This window comes from Schistocerca cancellata, chromosome 1 (genome assembly GCF_023864275.1).
Source record: "Schistocerca cancellata isolate TAMUIC-IGC-003103 chromosome 1, iqSchCanc2.1, whole genome shotgun sequence".
Taxonomy (NCBI): Eukaryota; Metazoa; Arthropoda; class Insecta; order Orthoptera; family Acrididae; genus Schistocerca; species Schistocerca cancellata.
Window position 1 is genome coordinate 887,902,091 of NC_064626.1, and position 22,075 is coordinate 887,924,165.

Consider the following 22,075-nt stretch of genomic DNA (forward strand, 5'->3'; position numbering starts at 1 on the left):
GACAGATCACAACTTTGCGAAAATAAAGAAAGTAAACTTTTCACTCGAGAGAAGACTTGAACCAAGGACCTCTCGTTCCGCAGCTGTTCACACTAACCACGGCACTCCTGAGCCCACATTATCGTTTATGTTGCCTATCTTGCGCAATACTCAGTTTGTATATTTTGCTTATTTTTTTCATAGTTCCACACAACTTCTTCCTGTTTTCTCGATTAATCTGTGTTCAGTTTTTCAAGTCCTATCCAACGTTCCAACTTATAACCAAATCTGAGGGGGTTCCGATGGGGAGGTTCCCTTGTAAGAAGGCACATATGAATAAACTTAGCTAAAAAATATTTTCCAGAGAGAGAGAGAGAGAGAGAGAGAGAGAGAGAGAGAGAGAGAGAGAGAGAGAGAGAGAGATAACGTAACACAAAATAGACCATTTTTAATTTATTAAAATTTCTACTGTCGTCTAGATGATATAGAATAGTCGTACTTAAAAACGATAATGAAATGGTACTGCAGACCTTATAGATGTACAAGTCCTCAGTAGCATCAAGTTTTAATATTGTTAGGTTACTCCAATCAAATACAAAGTGTGTTCAGTAAAAAAAGATACTGCTTTATATTGACCGGACATACGTAGAAAAGATACAAGAAGGGTGGGAATGGAAGCAAAAACAGTGAAAGAGCTCTATTAAAATTTCATCACTTACAAAGAGAATGATATAAATAGATCACTACTGGGAAGAGTTAAGGGGACTTTTAATGTCTGATAGGTGCCTGTGAATCTCTAGGAATGACGAAACACAAGCATAATGAATACACAACAGGTTAAACATGTGTTTTAAATGGTACTCAAGCTGATAAGTAATATCGCTTTTGGAATCTCATTCTCCAATGTTGTTATTGTTGCTTCAGCACACCATCTTTTACAATTCCTTGCAATTACAGATGCAAATAGTATAGAGAGTATCATTTGTTAATAACAACAGTAAGTCTTCAAGCACCTAAATACAGGGGCTACTGTAAGAGCAATTACCTATAAATGAAAAAGTGAGAGTATAAAAAAATGAACATATTTCTTAGCAGAACAGTATAAGAAACAACCACTGCAATAATTTTATTTCACATCTGAGATGACAACAAAAAAGTTTTTGCATAACTTAGGGACTACTACTGTGATAGTACACTGCTGCTCAAATTTATATATATCTATATAAACATACATATACTGCAGAAAATTTAAAAGCGCTCAATACTTAGTACCATATGTAGTAATGGTCTAATGATTTTATTTAATAACTGTCCAATTTTCTGTAGGTAACAAACTTATGACTGACAGCTGGAAAAAGGTATTCATTTACATGCAGTTTTTACATTCAGTCATTTTTTACTGAAATGTGTTTCAGTACATATAATTTCCTCCTTAAATATGCTATTTAATATGTCAAAAATTTGTGTAGCTTTTAGTCTGAAGTACACTTATTAAATACTGATTAATAAGACAGTTTCTAAATCCCCCTCTATGAAAATATTTTGCACTTTTACATCAAAGAAGTGTGTTAAAAAGTGAAGAAAAGAAATAACTGTAAGACTAGTAGTACAAGAGAAATAAAACGTGCCTTTCAATTCTTTGTACACTTTATAGAGCCAACTAGGTTACATCAAACAATATAATTTCACAAATGTGCCATAGCTTCTTTGGCATGTTTTGGAAATAGTTTCAAGTAGTTACCAAATAAAGCAAATCTACAGTATGTAGCTTTCTGATAAAGGAAGGAGTTATGATAAGAACAAGCATGATGAGTATCAGTTGATTTCTACAATTTCAGTCTTAACATATTCTTTTTCTGAGCCCAATAAGTAAAAGCAAAAATTCCTGAATTTTTGAAGCCATGGAAAACAGGACATCATCAAGGCAAAACTGGTTTTGAATGTAAGCATGCATTTTCTTTGTTTCTGGTGAAATGAAATAAAAATACCAGTATCTCAAATGTCAGAGACTGTACACAACATAATCTTAAAAAATAACACAATCTTATATATGAAAATACAGCACTTCATCAACTTGATGGCGGCTGCATATTTGTCATATTTGCTATTTCTTGTGGACAACTGATTTAACAACAAACATGTTGCAGCACTGGTTAGCTCAAACAAAAAGATTCTATTCAAAAGATAAATTACAGAATTCTGCATAACAAAAACTTTACAGCAAGAGGTACATCACCAAAATAAATATATATAAAAAGGAAAAGGCAAAGGAGTCTTTATAACCAGCTTTGTGCTTGGATTTGGAGGCATGCAGATATCTAATGACGATAAACCTCTTGCTGGCTTGTCTTCCAATCCTCTCATGGCCACTTGTACACTTTTATTGTATCCAAAACATTTTCATTTTTGTGCAGAAAATGTCTGTCCACTTAAAGTTACACAATAATAAACATGTCTCAGCCACAAAATTAGCATTTTCTTCACTGAGAGGAAGTGGCACGTAAAGCCATCGATGCCAGCACCTCCAAAAACTTGTTTTGTTTGCTACTTTACGCACCACTCCATCTCTGCCTTTCCTTGACTGATTCACAAAGTTGACATCCAACTGGACCATCAAGGACTAGGCAGGGGAGAAACTTCGATTGTAAGCAAACAAAATTTCATAATGTCAGGGCCCGGTCATAAATTAGGAGGGTTGAAGAATAATTATCTACGATGTTAAGCTGCTTTATCACCAATTATTTATTCACAGTAGTAGTTAGCGACATTCCCACACCTTCACTGTTTGGTCAACACTGCCCGATATTACATATGGATGGCTCTTGTGGAAATCTGAAAAGAAAAATGAAAAAAACTGATAAAGTTTACAAAGTAAATATGTTATTGACACAGACATCTGATAGTACTAACCAGTCTGACAACAGTGGCTGCATAAGAGAAAAACTTATTTGCTTACAAAAACAAACATTTCTGAATTAATACAGTGGTGCATGAAAAAATATATGTTCACGTTCATTTTAATAAGAAGGCAGTAATATCTCCTATTTGTAAGACTGAGACCATAACATGTTAATTTTGTGATGTACAACACAGAGTTGGAAAAAAAAAAACACCACAGCAAAGAAAGATATTTTCATCTCCAGAATTTAACATGAAAAGAGGACAGATGGTGAAATACTACTATTTCTTGTCAGGCTGTCCACTTACGACCTCAGCTAAATCTTTCAGTGCTGGAACACAGAGGCAACTGGACAATCAAATGGACTCTTGCCTACATTTGTTACCAATAAGTGACGATAAGAACATTTTAGATGAGACTTGGGGTTTCATTTACATCAGTGAAACAAAAGCCATACACAGACTTCGCATACCGTCTCAGGGGAACACAGTAACCATGGTGAAACAATGAAAAACACACACACACACACACACACACACACACACACACACACACACAGAGAGAGAGACAGAGACAGAGAGAGAGAGCAGCAGCGCATGATGGAAATGCGAGCAGCAGTGCATGATAGGAGAAGCAAACTGGGTGGTATGGGTAGGGAGTAGGCTGGGGTGGGGATGGAAAGGAATAACAAGGTATGAGTGGGTGGGCAGTAAAGTGCTGCTTGTGGGAGCACACAGGGACAATGTGTGGAGAGGGTATGGCGGCTAGGAGCAGTTGGAAGGTTAGACAGAGGGTGCATGGAGAGGAGGGGGGGGGGGGGGGGGGCAGTGGCAGTAAAGGGGAGAAGTAAAATGATTGTGGGTGTGTTGGTGGAACAGTGCACTGTGTAGTGTTGGAATGGGAACAGGGAAGGGGATAAGTACATAAAGGACAATGCCTGACTCCGGTTGAGGCCAGGAGGGTAATGGGAATGTAGGATATGTTATAGGGATAGTTTTCACCTGTGCAATTCAGAAAACCTGGTGTTGCTGGGAAAGATCCAGATGGTACTGGCTGTGAAGCAGATGTTGAAATGAAGAACACCATGTTGGCCAACGCGCTCAATAACTCAAGTCGTCCGGCTGCTTCGCCATGTACCCTCAGCCCCAGTGCTTGAAGTGCCAGGTTGAGGGCCACGTATTGCAGTGTGTTAAGTGCTCAGGCGAGCACAACAGACACACTTCCGAATTTCTGGTAATCTGTGCTTGCTGCAGCAGGCCATATGCCACCAGCTGGTGTGACTGCTCAGCTTTCTCAAGCTAAAGTCCAGCCAAAGGCAGGGTGGCAGTTACAGCCATACTGACGCAGCTGACTAGAAAACAATGACAATGACAACAGTCTGCTAAGACCAGCAAAGTACAGTAGAGGGACAGCACGGAGGTGCTCTCCCCACAGAAGTGGGGACGACTGCCCAAAATTGGATTGTCAAGATCCAGATCCCATCCCCGAGAAGAACAGTGGTGGCAAACTTCGCACTGCGGTGGAGAAAGTGACAGCAGCCCTTAAAGTCATCATGGCAGCAGCCTCCCTGGCCACGGAGGAGGAGGCAGCCTCAAGGCAACTGTGTTTAGTTTTTGCCAGAGAACTACGATCAGCAGCAGGGGTGCAAATCCCAGTGAACATTCCTGCACCCAAGCAGAGGAGTGTAAGGGTGCCTGCCCCTGTAACCGCTCCAGCAGCACCACAGAACTTGGGCGCCAGGAAGACATTTGCCCACCCAACAGCGATGGCAGCAGCAGCAGCACCACCACCACCACCACCACCACCACCACCACCAAGAGCCATGTGGGTGACAGCAGAACTGCTCGAGGATCAACATCAGAAAAACTACACCATGCAGTAAAGGGGAGACACCCCACAACAGCACGCTGCCACAGTTCAACTTCAGCCTGAGTCACCAACAACAATGCGCAGCAGAGGGTTCCAAGCAGCACCCTGCACTGCTGCACCGGACTCTTCTCACTAACGACCTATGGCTCCGACACAGTATTGAGGCAAGATATCCACTACAAACAGAATCTACATTATCTGTTGAAGGCAGCAAGAAATCTGCTATTGCTCTTACTTCCTGACCCAACTTTTTTCCAAGACTCTTGCCTTGGTACTTTTTTCCTCTGCCCTTCAAATTTTTACCCTCCACTCAATTTTTGACCCAATCTATCTCCAGGTGAGTGTATACTCATAGTTAATAATAACCAGACGTACACAAACATCGCAGTACCCACATCCTGCGAAGACCTCACTCAGTGAAAATTAACGCTTATGCAGAGATGGCAGTAGACCTTTTGTGTTGGCCATCATGCCAGTGTGGGGATGGAAGAGGGCCACCCTTTAACAGCTGTTTCTTGGCCAAAGTTTATCGGTGTCCATTCATGCGGACAGATAGCTAATTGGTTGTCACGACCATGTAGAATGCAGCATCGTGGTTGCAGCTTATCTTGTAGATCACACGACTTGTTTCAAAGGTAGCTCTGCCTTTGATGAGATAGGTTATGCTTGTACCAGATTGGAGTAATTTGTGGTGGGAGGATGTATGGGACAGGCCTTGTATCTAGGTGTTATTACAGGGATATGAGCTGCGAGGCAAGGGCGTTGGGAGCAGGAGTTGTGTAGGGATGGACACGAATATTGAAGAGGTTCGGTGGGCAATGGAATACCACTGTAGGAGAGGTGGCAAGGATAGTAGGTAGGACATTCCTCATTTCAGAGCATGATGAGAGAGAGTCAAAACTCTGATAGAGGATGTGATCCAACTGCTACAGTCATGGGTGGTACCGAGTCATGTGGAGAATGACACACTGTGGCCAGGTGGTGGGACTTTAGGAGGTGGTGGATAACTGGAAAAATAAGGCATGGGAGATCTGATTTTGTACGAGGTTGGGAGGGTAATTATGGTCTGTGAAGGACTCAATGAGACCCCTGGTATAGCTTGAGGGGGACTGCTCATCATAACAGCAGATGCGACATCGACAGATGTACATGTTGTATAGAAGGGTCTTCTTGGTATGGATTGGGTGGCTGCTGTCAAAATAGAGGTATTGGTGGTGGTTGATAGATCTTATATGGATGGAGGTACTGATTTAGCCTTCTTTGAGATTGAGGTCAACATCAAGGAAGGTGGCTTGTTCAGGAGGACCAGGTGAAGCGAATAGCGGAGAAAGTGTTTAGGTTCTGTAGGATTGTTGATAGGGTGTCCTCACTCTCAATCCCTATCAATAAATCTGAACCAGGTGTAGGGTTTGGGATTCTGGGTGATCAGAAAGGATTCCTCTAGCTGGGCAATGAATAGGTTGGCATAATATGGTGCCATGCAGGTGCCCATATCCATACCCCAGATTTGTTTGCAGGTGATGCCTTCAAAGGAGAAATAACTGTGGTTTATGATATTGTTGGCCATCACAACTACGAAGGAGGTTGTAGGTTTGGAATCTGTCAGGCATGTTCCATAGCACCAAGGCCAGGGGCATTAGGGATGTTAGTGTAAAGAGAGGTGACATCATTCAGTTTTGGACAGGGCACCAAGTGGTAAAGGAACAGGAACTGTGGAGAGGCAGAGGAGGAATGGTCTACGAAAGCAGAGATTCTCTCAGTGGTTGCACAGTAACTGGCCACAATGGGGTGCCCTGAATTGTTGCGTTTATGGCCTTTAGGAAATACACAGAAGGCAGAAGAGCGGAGAGTGCTTGGGATGAGGAGAGAGTAAAACTCTTGAGGAAAGGTTCCGGGATGCGCCTTAGGCTTTGGCGAAGGACTGGCAATTCTGCTAATTTCTGCACTTTCTGACAGGCATGTACTTGAACAGACTGCAGTTGCCCAAGATAGTATGGCATCAATCAGCCTGTGTGTTAATGATCAGTGTGATGATATACTTATGAGGCTGACAGGAAAGCTTTTCTAAAGTTACATCAATGACAAACATTCCTGTTTTTCTCAGAGCATATAATGTTACAATTTTGAGTATCTGTACATCTGTTTCCTTTATGTTCCATTCCAGTAAGGGACTGAAATAGTTGCAACACTATTGGTTAACAGAATTAACACTATGTTTTCCCTCAACAAGATGCATGATTTGGGGCATAACTAAATGCTAATATAAAATCTGGTTTAAAACTAAAATACCATTTGAATTCTGTTATATTTACCAACTGAGGTGCAAAAATGCTGATGCGCTTCCAGGACTTTCATGCAGCGCTTGTTACGAATTTCCCAAACTCGAAGGGTCTTATCATCACTGGCACTCACTAGGAATTTTCCACCAGGATGGAAAACTAGGCCACGCACCCAATTTGCGTGACCAACAAGTGTGAAGAGACAAATGCCTGTGCTTACATCCCACATCTGTAAACATAAAAATATTTAATATAAAAATCATAATACAGACAAATTTTGCATAAAATTTGCCATTCATAACCTTCAGTGTAATAATTTCAAGGTGTGTGTACTTTGTATTTCCAATAAGCTAATAAATGACATTTACAAGTCTTCACATAGTCCATCCCTACATCACAAAACATATCAACTACTTTGATGACAAAAGAACAATTTTTGACAACTCCTTTGTATCATGGCATTTATTTATTTATTTATTTTTGTGGCGAGAGTGCTTCAGTTAAGTACAGCTTCACCAGTGATAAGTAAGTTGCTTATGCCAATTTGATTCTTATTTCCATTATTGCAAGTTGTTTCCTACTTGGTCTGTCTGTCTTGATAGAACAAACAATTGTTCTGAAGGTCTGTCTGTGTGCTTAGATATTCCTACAGCCATACTCACACTATTACGTTCCTTAACAGGTGCGAACTTTTGTAATGTCCAATTATATTAATTTACTAACATAATCTCTAATGAATAAAATATTTGCTGCTGATTCGAGCACTTCAGTCGTCATACTTATTCTTGTCCCATGCTAATAAATCTTGCAGCAACTAATGTACACAAACTGTTCTACATACTGTACCGTTTAAAATTCATTCATTTACTTTTAATCACACCAACACTTTGTGTATAATGAATAGCTACTTTTATATGTTTTTCTCAGGTAAATGAACATAATGACTGCTGATAATATTGATTATACGCTGCAAATCAAGGGATGCAAAGAAAATGAATGTTTAAAATCAAAGGATGTGTCTTAACATTTATTTTCAATATCCCTCAACATTAAGTCATAAAACTATCCCACAATTATAACAAAAAAAGTCCTTCAGCAGGAACTTACAAAAATTAAAATGAATGGACCCCCATTTAACTTGAAGAGATACGCAGGGGAATAGCTGCACCCTCATAGGAAGTGTACAGAAGAACAGTTTTCTCTTTGTATGAAACTGTACAGTACACCTCAAAGGAGTGCAGTGGGAGGTTGTGACGGGAAATGAAACCAGAAAAAGATCTGTATGATCACAAGTTATGTAGAAAAAAATTAAACAGGGAAGTGCTGAGAGGGAAGAGCAGCAAAACATAGGGAAGTGTCCTTTGTCTGTACAAAAACATGAGCCTGAAACCATGGGTATGACAGTCTGAACAAAAATACAATAGTTGTTGAAATGTGGGAAAGTGAGGATAGCAGTGGCACAAGGGCTACACAATTTTGCTGTTGTTATTCATAGCCTACAAATCACAAGTTATCATTTCATTCTCCACAAAACATGTTTAGACAGAGAAATATAGCATATAATGTTTTATACAACCAGAATTAAACAGATTAGGAAGTCAAGCAGAATTTTGTCAAGATCATTAAAACAACAGAATGTCTGAGAAAACAGAGCCGAGAACAGTGCTGGAATTTTGTGGAAATGCCACCGAAATATGGATGCTTATGAAGGAAATGCAAAAACTAAAGGAAACAGGAATGAGTCACTAGCGTTTAAGTCATTTTGAGAGAGAGAGAGAGAGAGAGAGAGAGAGAGAGAGAGAGAGAGAGAGAGAGAATAAAATAGAAAAAAATGGAACCATTTATTATGATATGTGCAATGTTTTCTTGTAAACTTGATGCTTTTCATTAATTACTGAATTATTGAGTGAATAACACAAGAGGAGCATGAGAACAGCAAGGAAACACCTAAACAGAATGATATCAACTACTACATTACTTAAAATTTGATAGAAACTAAAATAAGTTACAAAAATTTAAAAAAATCACTGAAATTGCTGAAGTTAGGACTAAATCCAAAGAAATGATAAAAAATATTTTCATAAAATGGTTTCTGAACTGAAGAAAAGGAGGAAGGAAAATATCAGTGCTTAACATCCCACCAAGGTTAGCACAAGGTACCCACAAGCTTTGATTAGATGGGACAGGAAATCTGCATGTATTTTCAAAGGTACCAAGCCAGCATTTCCCAAAGTGATTAGGGAAGTTGTGGAAAATCAAAATCTCAATGGTCTGATGGGGATTTGAAACGATATTTTTAAAAATATGTTGATAATCAATGAGTGTCAATTCTCAGTTAAAACTAGAATTATCTACCATACTAATTTTTGAATAAAATAACAAAAGTTGGGTTGAATAAATCTGCTTGCAAACTAGTGGCAACAAAAAACACTTAGTACATACAACAAATAACAGCACAGCATTGAGAAAGCCTTTAGGAAGAAAGGTCAACAGCACAGAACTTATGCATTAGGTAACGAGAAATTTCAGGCAAAGGGTTGCCTCAAAACTTCACACACACTCAGCTTTCAGAATTTATATTTCATCATAATAACATTACATAACAATATAGACATTCTTAGTTGTTTAAAACTGTGTAGCCCTTAATGATCAATCTGGAACATGCACAAATATAACTGTTACCTTAATTGTCTTGTCTCTTGATCCAGATACAAGGAAAGGTCCTGTGTGGGCACCCTTTTTGTTGTCGACACCAGCAGCCTCATTGATGTGAGCAGCAGCAGACTCTGGCGCCCATGCAATGCATTCCACAACATGATCGTGATCACGAAGTTCTGCTTTACACTCTTTGCTTGCAGAAGCCCATACTCGCACGGTCTGGTCATTGGAACATGACGCAATTAAGGATCCATCTTGATAAACTTGCACCATTCGCACCCACTCACGGTGGCCGGTAAACGTCTTTACACAATACCTGTAAATATTGAATTGTGATTTTCATGCGTGTATTGCAGCCAGATGCAACAGTAATCTTATAAAAGCTTCAGTCAAAAGCTTATAAAAGCTTCAGTCAATACATATCAACTGATTATCTCAGTGAAAAGCATAACAGTTTCAATGAAAAAAACATATAAGGCCAAGTATCCGTACAACAGCTTTATATTTCCCAGCAGATGGTTGCATTATCGTCTGCACACTTCCATTGAAAACCTTTACTTTCATCTAGAAAACTTCAGCATCACAAACCTCTGATATGGTTTTTAGGATCAGAAGGTGTCAAGGGAGGGGGGGGGGGGGCAAGGTTTCATATTCTATCGGCCATAGTTTGCTCTAAGTGGTAATTTGGTACTATGCAGCTTTAAGTTGAAGAGTCTCTTGTTTGTCAGTAAAAAAAAAAAAAAAGTGTGTACACAACAACTGTTCCATACACTCTCCATGAAACCAATAGGGGGAACCACTTGGAGGTAGCAGCCATCAATACATACTGACTGTCATCCCTAAATTACCACATATTCTCCAACAGTTCTCATGTAACCGTGATAGTCGTACTGGAGCACTCTTCATGTTGTTTATATTCTGCACATCTTTAACACAGCAGCACAGTACATCACAAATAATGCTGTGGTCTTCAAGCACAATCTAATCACTTCAAGTGTGTGCCAACACACTAACTCTTAGATCCATATATAGAAACATTTTTTCTCATGATGCTTACTCCAATTTTTGTGCATAAGCTCCTAACAAACTGAAAAGTAAATGCATTAAAAACTGTAGTCATCTGTGACCTATTGGGAAAGTATTGTGAAGAGTGGAGGACAATTTCTATACATTGACAAAAAAAATTCAAGGGCCATAAAGGAAACTATTACTTTGTTTCAGTCTATGGTTGCCTTATCCAAAAGGACACATGATAGCAGTAAACTAATTCCTTGCTGCAAGTTCCAAAAACTTGCAACTACTGGAATTTCAGTGTCATGCTTCTACAGTATTCAGTTCCTGTTCGGAGTGGACTTTAAAGAGAAGCAATTTATAATAAGTTCTCACAATTATAGCCTAGTTTTTTGTGGGAATCAGTGCCTTGAAAAGATGCAATGGTCATTTAGATATTAATCCCTAGGTCCAATGATTTTATGAATGACAAATTTTTGAAAGGGGCTAAACTGAAGGAAAAATGCAAATTGAAACATACATAAATGGTAGTTGACAATGGACCACTACCAAAGGAATGAAAAGGAGAATTCATGCAGGCACACAGCAAGCACCATTATTGTTCAGAGAATCACTGCAGGGGACCTTAAAATGAAAAAATTTAACCGGGTTGCTATGTCTGTTGTGCACCAGTATTTTTCCTGACATGCCCAATAGCAAGAAGTGCTTGCAAAAGAATGATGCGAACAGTCTAAGTCACAAGATGACCAAGCAACATAACATTTATGTAGATTTTTGTCTTTACTTTGCCACTCAGATACAACCTGTTTATTTTCCTTATCAAATGAGAAAGAAAACTCCAGTGACCTTATTTTGAGCCTCTAAAAGTACTGAACAATGCACCAGGAACATTCTTTAATGGAGCCTTGTAACACGCTATTTTGCATCTGAATTAAAATGATGTCACATCTATGTGGTTTTTACACAATCTATAGTTAGCTTTAAGAAAATGGGACTCACATGTAAATACTTTAGTGTTTGTAAATGTGTGTAAATGTTTTATAATATGAAATGTATCTATACAGATGTCCATCTCCAAGAAATCTAAAGTGATGTAGAGATATGTTCTGTGTGTAATATTACTGGTCACTGTTATGAACTTGTCTTCATTATTGCTAAAAGAAAAATCATATTTTTAAGAGGAAAAATTGCCATTAATTGTACAATACAGTTAACACAGTTGAGGTACTTGCAATTTTTATGGAATAAGGACACAGTAGAAGAAACTCTCCAGTTATGTGACAGCACTAACAGAGATTTTTAAGGACATGGTTGAGACAGTACTAGTAATTTGTATAAAAATGCTTGAGTACAGTATACAAATGGTGATAGATAACAAACACTATTCAGCATTGCTTCTCTCACAGCATTCATTCAGTAACTCACAATACATAACACATCACAGCTCGTGGATTTTGATTTCATCTTGCACTTTGAGAAAGTAGGGAACAGCTGAAAGTGATTTGGCTTCTTTTTCTAATTGGTCTTACTGAAACTATTGCAAAGGATAGTACTCATAATACGACATATAATGTGCAATCATTCAAGGCAATTTTAACCACTGAACCCACAATATTCTCAAAAATATTGTGGATATATGAGTCACATATTTGCAATGACAGCACTTGCTCTAGCAGGCATTATATTTTAACTATCTTTAAGTTCTAGTGAGATCTGGGATATTTGACATTAAAGCTTATCAATGTGAAGAGGCCCACGCATCCGCACAGCGCACGCACGTACACAATTAGTGGTCATGGATCCAAATAATTTTAACTGAGGAAGCAGAATACAGAACCAAAAAATATTAATTTGTCAATATCCTTGTCACTTACCTAACAAATTCAGTTCTTTTTAAGTAAGAAGGATAAAAAAATTATATATTTTTGCATTCCCTCCCTTAATTCAACTTCAGCATTATTTGCTGCAGGGAAATTAAGAGTTTTTCTTGCAGAACAGAAAATACAACAACTAGGTATTACACCACAACTATGTATTATATCACTAACATCTATACGTGGAGTTAAAGGCACATGCAAGATATTTTATAACTCCAATGAGAATTACTATTGCTCACCCTGTGGCAACCTCCCACATTTTGATAGTTTTGTCTCTGGAAGAGGACACTAAGAAGTCCCCTCCAGGCATGAAGGTTACACTAGATACATTGTGATCATGTCCATGCATTGTTTTTATGCACTCGTAATTCTGAAAGTCCCATAGCTTGATTGTCATATCTGCACTGCATGATGCTGCAACACAGAACACAAAAGTTTAAAATTTACAACTATTAATAACTGACAAAAACAAACACAGAATGAAGCTTAAAATAGCACGCCCTTACACAGACAGAGATTCACCAACCTTCCTATACCATTTAATGGAATCATTTAGGAACCCAATTTTTCTCCCCAGTCCCCAAATAACCTGCCTTACCAGAGCACGAGAGTGTTAGGTTTTCTTCTGGCTAAGCAATACGACAGTAGGCAAGGAAATAACTTAAGCACAAAAAAACTTTGGATTGAAAAAATAGGCCATAATTGATAGATCTATGGTCAAGCAATTAGACAGAATACACCAAATACAGAATTAATGAAGAAAACCAACAGGTTCTGTTTTTTCATACAGCTTAAAACACTGAAAATCCCCAACCTATGCTATGTCTAAATGGAGAAGACAATTTGTGCAAGTAGAATAGTGAGAAAGTAACTAACTTAACAACAACATATAACCCTCCCAGTTTCCGCAACTGCTTTAATGGATGAAATAAACCAACATTCTGTGACCTTGAAAATAAGAACATACTGAAGAAACAGACCTCATGGGTGGACTCAAACCAAAATGTGCATGTTAAACACATGATCAGCAGCAGACTAACTACAACTGTGCTTGTGGAGGCTTTACAATGCTGTTACACTATTTGTTCACTGCAGAATTCTGGAGAAGGTTGGGTTCTGTGTAGGATTACAAACTATAGGAGCTACACATTGTTTAGAAAAGAACAGTTCAGCTTTCAAGGCAATTAAGTAAAAATAGAGGGACCTGTCAACAAGAAGCTGCTAGATAATTCTGATACTAGCCATAGAACACTGAAATTAATTTTCAGGCTCGTTTACTGTAACCTTTTTCTTTATGGATGCACACTTTCACAGAGTATATTTATGAGAGGAACCACACTTTGCTGCAACTTCATACTCCATTGAACATATAAGAAAACTGCAGCAGAAGCACATGATTACAGCACTTCTCATGACTGAAAATTAAGCCTGCACTACACCACATATGAATAACTGAATGAGTGAGCAGATTTCATATGTAATACTCTAACAATATGTTACCTGACACATAAGCAAGCATGCTTGCTTATTGGTATGTTTAGGTAAGATGTATAACACAAAGCCATGAAGTCTGACTGCACATTTGCTCTTCTTTTTTACAATAAAACAATTTCCTGAATCTGAATTTTTGGGTACACGACTGAACTATAAAAAACTTTTATCAACATGTTGACAAGCAGCTCAATACATATTACACTGTGGCTGCAGACTTCAATCACATAAGGGGACTTGTGTATCAAAACACATTTTAAGGCCCCCCCCCCCCTTTCTCTCTCTCTCTCTCTCTCTCTCTCTCTCTGGGGGAAAACTAATATAATCACAGTATCTAGGTAGCAGAAAATTAATACGAATTCTTGTCCATTGTCAAATACCAGGAATAAGATATCAGCATAAAATTTAATGTATTGTTGCTAGTGTCAATGCGTAAGACACCTGTAAATATTTTATAAGTAAAATAATAAAATTTATTCATATGGCAAGTACTTAGAACTTATACAACTGTCTTGGAACATTAGGATGTAAATCTTATGTCTGCAAAAAAACAAGAAAAACATTAAATCATACCTAAAAAAGTAAATACTCAACGTTACTTATTAAGATCACTGTGTCAAACATTACTGCTGTTCTAAGTCAAAAGTGTGTTTCAGGTACATTCAGATTTTAATATGAACTGTCTTCTTTAAGTTCGATGTGCCACAGGTCACATTTAGATCCACAACCTGTCACTTAAGAACACATGACTCAAACAATGTTCTAATTGTAAACGGCCAATGTGTTACCAATATAAAACTTTAGTGTTATGTAAATGATTTAGCAAAAATTGTAGTGGATAACATCACACTGATGATAACAGAAATACAGTTTGTAACTTAACTGTAACAAAGTGCACCGCATAGTTTCACATGAACCCATAAGGATCAAATTTACTGTGAAATACTGAACAAATAATCAGTGATGGCACTGATCCTCAGGACTGAAGATAGATGAAAAACTTTCCTGAAGTATCACACACAAAATTATTTGATAAAAGTGAATGTGGCTGTTTTCACTATAAGAAAAATCCCACTGTCACCAAGAATGACCTATGGAAGCTTGTTTATTTTGCACAGTTTCACACTACTTTATTTTAAGGTATTAAATTACAGTGTAACACTCCTCATTCACAAAAAAATGTTCTTACCCCAGAAAAGGATAGTGTCAGTTTTTCAACTTCATGCAGGCTGTTGTTCAAGTACCCCTAAATTCTAATACAGGAGTCCCTGCGCACATTTCATAAAGAGAATTGTAGTTGATACAATAAACACACCCAAAAGGAACTGTAGCATTCAGCCGGAGAGAATAAACAGATAATTATTGATACATTAAACAGAAAACTTTGCATTAGTCTGCAGGTTTCATTTCCAATGTACTTCCAACATAACAGAAAAAAATCCAAATGACAAAGCACAGATTATGAAATCTGTATTTAAAGGTGGTTCTGAAACAACAGCTTTCATTCTGAATGTACTTTCCTTGCACTACTTTACAACCAATATCATCCTCTGCTGTATTATGATATTTAGGGTCATGTATTATTATAAATCACTTTCACAGTGTTCCATCTTGCCCAGGTGGTCGAGGACCAATTACACCTTCAGTCACTCCTCCGAACTCAATACATCGGCTTCCCTGAGACTTGACAATCGCACACTGCTCTCACTACTTCCCTCCAGTTTTTCCAGTCTCATGTCACTTCTTTCCATTCAGTAATACCCACCAGCGTGCAGTCTGAGATCATCTTGTCTTGTCATCTACTTCTTGGCCATCCAAGGAGTCGTGAGCCTTCCATCTTCTTGTCATATATCTGACAGCCTCTTCTGCCAGGTTCCATTCTGACAACATGGGCTGCCCACTAACATCTTGCTTTGATGATTACTACTGAGCACTGGTCGGTAAGCTGAACTAGTTCTTCACTGGATCTCCACACTCATCTTTGTGTTGCTTGGTCAAATATTGGCCCAAAAATTTTTCTGTTCACTTTATCTTCAAAGACAGGGTCTTGTCTTTTGGTTACACTCCATGTTTCCACTCCATATGCCAGTACTGGCCTGATTATTGTGTTTTATAGTTTCAGCTTGGCTTTCACGGTCAGAAATTTGGAGGAAAGAAGTTTTTGGAGGTAAAAGTAAAATGTCTTTGCAGTTCGCAGTCTAATTTCAAATTTGAAGCTGGAAGGGTTCTTGAAAGTGCAGTTTTTTCTGCAGTCATGTTTTCCCTTTTTAGGTCATCTGCATTTTATAGGGCAGCACATTTGATTGGCTACCTGTGATGTTCCCATTTGTTGCTTGTTTGGCTCCTCTTATAACTTTCCCGATGACAAGGTTGAAGATAAGTGGGGATTACATCACCTTGCTTCAGCACACTTTTTTCTCAAAATAGTCTAATAGCAAACTGCAATATGTAACCCTGCTTGCCACCTTCTTGTGTGCTGTGATTAGTATGGAAGAATGATTGATTCCTTCTGTCCAACCAGTATTTTTATCTCAGCAACTTTTAAGAGCAAGATGAAAATTTCCCATGAAGTTTACGACCACCATATTTCAGCAATTACACTGGTATTATGTAACCTGCTAGTTTCCTCTTTGTATGTTTGGTCATTTACGAGTTTTCTCCAGTTTGTTTACCAGTTTAGAACAGTTCAATAAGTTTTCAAAATATTCCTTCCAAGCACATAATATACCATCTTATCTAATCATAATATTGTCATTGTTGTCATGATGAGGTCCTGACCGCAGTTGATACCGCTTCCTGACGTTATTTACGATGCCATACACTTTGTGTATGTTATTTTCTTAGTGGTCGTTCCAAATAGTTTCTATGGTGTGTTTCAGGCAAAGCCTCTTTTCTCCCTTCGTAGGGTCTTGTTTGTTTCTTCTGTGTCTCATTGTAGCCCTGATCTTCTATTCTTTTCTCCTGTCCTTTAGGCATGCCTTCCTGGCTGTGATGCTAACTTCTATTGCTGTTCTGCATGTATCACTGAACCATTTCCTTTTCATTGTCCACAGTCCATCTACATGTTCAGTTTCACTTTCATTCACTTCTACTGTTATTTTATCAAGCATTTCGAATATGTTGCTCACTTCCACTTGATACTGACAAGTTTCAAAGTTGTCCCCCAATGGCTGAACTTCATACTGCATTCTACATCGTTTATGTTTTCTGTGATTTGTTTTCAACTGGACTTTGTAATAAAACCGATTATGATGAGATAAATGTACTAACTGATATTGGATCATATGAAGTGAATGATACCGCACTGAAGACATGAAAACCAGAAATGCACTACTATATTGTTATGTGCAAATGTTTAAATGTCAACATTTATAAATGCTTAATGTAATTACAAAGGAGATTACGGACTCCATGTTGATGTACAATTAATTGTACTTTATTTGTGAAATGTATGTTCCAAAGATTTTTTTATATAAATAGATTGATATTTGATATTAATTTCCTTGCTATATGTTGTTAGAGGTAAATCTCTGTTCTTTTGGGCAGTTGAAGGTTCAAGTTCGATGTGAGAGGGTGGAGAATGAGTTATCTGCATTTTATTATTTGTATTGTGAAGTGAAATGACTGAAAAAATATATGTGGTTCTGCAGAAAGTCCACCACAATTCATATTATTATTGAAACATCAACCCAATCAGCCTCTAGACAATTATAGAAAGATAAACCACAGAAAGGAATGCACAATGAGCCAATAACACATAACAAAAAATGGCAACAAAAAGGTCAGTACTTTTATTATTATTGACTTTTTTTTCTCAGACTTAAGTCTGGTTAAAAATGGAACGTGACGCGGACCTCGGTCAAGCGTGACTTCCTTGTAACTGTATGGTATATGTTATATTGCATTTAGGAACTTTCGGGTAATTGAACATGTATCAATAATTACAGATTTTTGTAGTTGTATATATATGTTTGGATGTAGCTGTATTGCATTGATGTACTGGTGAATATTGTGAGGTATGACTCCTGTAGTTGATAGTATAATTGGGATAATGTCGACTTTATCCTGATGCCACATGTCCTTGACTTCCTCAGCCAGTTGGATGTATTTTTCAATTTTTTCTCCTGTTTTCTTCTGTATATTTGTTGTGTTGGGTATGGATATTTCAATTAGTTGTGTTAATTTCTTCTTTTTATTGGTGAGTATGATGTCAGGTTTGTTATGTGTGTTGTTTTATCTGTTATAATGGTTCTGTTCCAGTATAATTTGTATTCATCATTCTCCAGTACATTTTGTGGTGTGTACTTGTATGTGGGAACGTGTTGTTTTATTAGTTTATGTTTTATGGCAAGTTGTTGATGTATTATTTTTGCTACATTGTCATGTCTTCTGGGGTATTCTGTATATGCTAGTATTGTACATCCGCTTGTGATGTGATCTACTGTTTCTATTTGTTGTTTGCAAAGTCTGCATTTATCTGTTGTGGTATTGGGATCTTCAATAATATGCTTGCTGTAATATCTGGTGTTTATTGTTTGATCCTGTATTGCGATCATGAATCCTTCCGTCTCACTGTATATATTGTCGTTTCTTAGCCATGTGTTGGATGCGTCTTGATCGATGTGTGGCTGTGTTAGATTATACGGGTGCTTGCCGTGTAGTGTTTTCTTTTTCCAATTTACTTTCTTTGTATCTGTTGATGTTATGTGATCTAAAGGGTTGTAGAAGTGGTTATGAAATTGCAATGGTGTAGCTGATGTATTTATATGAGTGATTGCTTTGTGTATTTTGCTAGTTTCTGCTCGTTCTAGAAAGAATTTTCTTAAATTCTCTACCTGTCCATAATGTAGGTTTTTTATATCTATAAATCCCCTTCCACCTTCCTTTCTGCTTAATGTGAATCTTTCTGTTGCTGAATGTATGTGATGTATTCTATATTTGTGGCATTGTGATCGTGTAAGTGTATTGAGTGCTTCTAGGTCTGTGTCACTCCATTTCACTACTCCAAATGAGTAGGTCAATACTGGTATAGCGTAAGTATTTATAGCTTTTGTCTTGTTTCTTGCTGTCAATTCTGTTTTCAGTATTTTTGTTAGTCTTTGTCTATATTTTTCTTTTAGTTCTTCTTTAATATTTGTATTATCTATTCCTATTTTTTGTCTGTATCCTAGGTATTTATAGGCATCTGTTTTTTCCATCGCTTCTATGCAGTCGCTGTCGTTATCCAATATGTAATCTTCTTGTTTAGTGTGTTTGCCCTTGACTATGCTATTTTTCTTACATTTGTCTGTTCCAAAAGCCATATTTATATCATTGCTGAATACTTCTGTTATCTTTAGTAATTGGTTGAGTTGTTGATTTGTTGCTGCCAGTAGTTTTAGATCATCCATGTATAGCAAATGTGTGATTTTGTGTGGGTATGTTCCAGTAATATTGTATCCATAATTTGTATTATTTAGCATGTTGGATAGTGGGTTCAGAGCAAGACAGAACCAGAAAGGACTTAATGAGTCTCCTTGGTATATTCCACGCTTGATCTGTATTGGCTGTGATGTGATGTTATCTGAATTTGTTTGGATATTAAGTGTGGTTTTCCAGTTTTTCATTACTGTGTTTAGAAACTGTATCAATTCAGGATCTACTTTGTATATTTCCAATATCTGTAGTAACCATGAGTGGGGTACACTATCAAAGGCTTTTTGGTAATCAATGTATGCGTAGTGTAGGGACCTTTGTTTAGTTTTAGCTTGATATGTCACCTCTGTATCTATTATCAGTTGCTCTTTACATCCTCGTGCTCCTTTGCAGCAGCCTTTTTGTTCTTCATTTATAATTTTGTTCTGTGTTGTATGTGTCATTAATTTCTGTGTGATGACTGAAGTTAATATTTTGTATATTGTTGGTAGGCATGTTATGGGGCGATATTTAGCTGGGTTTGCTGTGTCTGCTCGATCTTTAGGTTTCAGATAGGTTATTCCATGTGCAAGTGTATCAGGGAATGTGTATGGGTCTGCAATGTAACTGTTAAATAATTTAGTTAGATGTGAATGTGTTGAGGTGAACTACTTTAGCCAGTAATTTGCTATTTTATCATTTCCAGGGGCTTTCCAATTGTGTGTAGAATTAATTGCTCGGGTGACTTCATGTTGCAAAATTATCACTTCAGGCATTTGTGGTATTATCTTGTATGTGTGTGTTTCTGCTTGTATCCACCGTGCATGCCTGTTATGTTGTACCGGGTTTGACCATATGCTGCTCCAGAAGTGTTCCATGTCTGTTATGTTTGGTGGATTGTCTATTTTAATGTGTGAGTTATCCATTGTTTGGTAAAATCTCTTTTGGTTTGTGTTGAATGTTTGGTTTTGTTTCCTTCTATTTTCACTTTTTTTGTATCTTCTAAGTCGTTTGGCCAATGCTTGCAATTTCTGCTTTTTTTCATCTAATTGCTCTATTGCTTCTTGTTGTGAGATTTTACCTAAACTTTTTCGTTTTTTGTCTGATATTTCATTTCTTATAAATTGTGTTAGCTGTCCAATGCCTTTTCTCAGTTTTTCTATTCTGATCTGTAACCTGTGTTGCCATGCTGGTTTTGTGGGTTTCTTCTGTGTGTTGGTTTGTTCTGATCTCTGCCTAGTGTGTATATTTAGTGTAGTGAGTGCTCCTATATAAACCAGTAGTTGTAACTCTTCCATAGTTGTGTTTTCATTTATTTTGTTTTGTATGATTGTGTTGATAGTTTTTATTGTTGTTTCGACTTGTGGGTTATTTGGCGGTCTATGCAAGAATGGTCTAATGTCTGTATTTGTGTCTTTGTATTCTATATAGGTCAGCTGAAATTTGTCTTCTATATCTAACACGTGTCTCTGTTCGTGTTCTATTTGTGCTTGTTCTGGTGGCTGTCTTAAGATTTCGTTTTCCTCTGATTGTTTAATTGACGCATTTTGTTCTTTGTTTGTTTTCTCTGGGATGTTTGAGTCCATTACTGTGTTTTCTTCTTCTTCTGATTGCACATTATTTTGTTCCAGTATTTGTTGTACTTGTTGTTTGATGTTTTCTAATTCTGACTGGGGTATCCTGTTATTTTTGATTATTACACGGATCTGATCAGCTAGTCGTTGTTCTGTTAAAAATTTTAATTCTGGGTATCTGGTAATAAATGTTGTGTATACTTGTGATCTGTATCCAGTTGTGTTGGTTCCTAGGTATGTTGCTTGGTAATAACAGAACATGAGGTGTCGATTAACTTCATCTGACCATCTCATCCTCTGTCTTTGTTTTCCTTCTAGGGTGGTTGCAGGAAGCATATCCTGCAAAACACCTCTATTCGGATTTAAATCATTTTCCAGTTGGCCAGCAGTGTCGTTACCATTGTGGGCGGGCATAGGGTTCAAGCGTCGTCCCCGACCATGACGGCGCTTGTCCGAGGCTTCTTTAGTTCTGTCCTGAACCAAGTAATCACACTAAAAGGGGGGTTAGCCCTATTAGTGGTTTGTTCTTTTCGTCGCCTTTTACGACTGGCAGAACATACCGGAGGCCTATTCTTTTCCCGGGCCTCCACGGGGGTTATTATTATTATTATTATTATTATTATTATTATTATTATTATTATTATTATTATTAACAGAAATTGTTACGTAAATTTGACTGTCCCTGTCACTCGCTGCAATGTGTGTATATATCTCAGCGTGGCAAGTTCTGTGAAAATGTGATGGGCCGCCCAAGTTACTAACTTACTCCAAACATTAATAAACCAACTTTGGGCAACAAGAGGGTGGGGGAGGTCAGGGGCGGGGGAGGTCAGAACTTCCACAGCTTCTACTAACAAGTTATGGTCAGAGCCTGAATCAGCTACCCAGTTTGGACGAATATCGCCGATTCCACTGATATGTCTTTTTGAAATTAATATATGGTCAGTTTGGTTTGCTGTCTTTCCATATGCCAAATATTATGTCACTTTGTATGGGAAGGATGATTTATGATTCAATGAGCGATATCCTTCCTAGTCCATTTTC

The 22,075-nt window shown here is 37.7% G+C and overlaps 1 protein-coding gene across 1 annotated transcript in view; it reads right to left on the minus strand.

Annotated features, from left to right (window-relative positions):
- Positions 1-528: 528 nt before the first annotated feature.
- LOC126190730 (lissencephaly-1 homolog) overlaps positions 529-22,075 on the minus strand; it is a 173,499-nt gene continuing 151,952 nt past the window's right edge. Inside the window, exons 5-8 of the mRNA XM_049931221.1 lie at positions 12,812-12,986; positions 9,709-10,000; positions 7,060-7,255; positions 529-2,811 (exon numbers count right to left, since the gene is read on the minus strand). Coding sequence (XP_049787178.1) covers positions 2,738-2,811; positions 7,060-7,255; positions 9,709-10,000; positions 12,812-12,986 — 737 coding nt within the window. The 3' untranslated portion in view covers positions 529-2,737. The remainder of the gene's footprint in view (positions 2,812-7,059; positions 7,256-9,708; positions 10,001-12,811; positions 12,987-22,075) is intronic.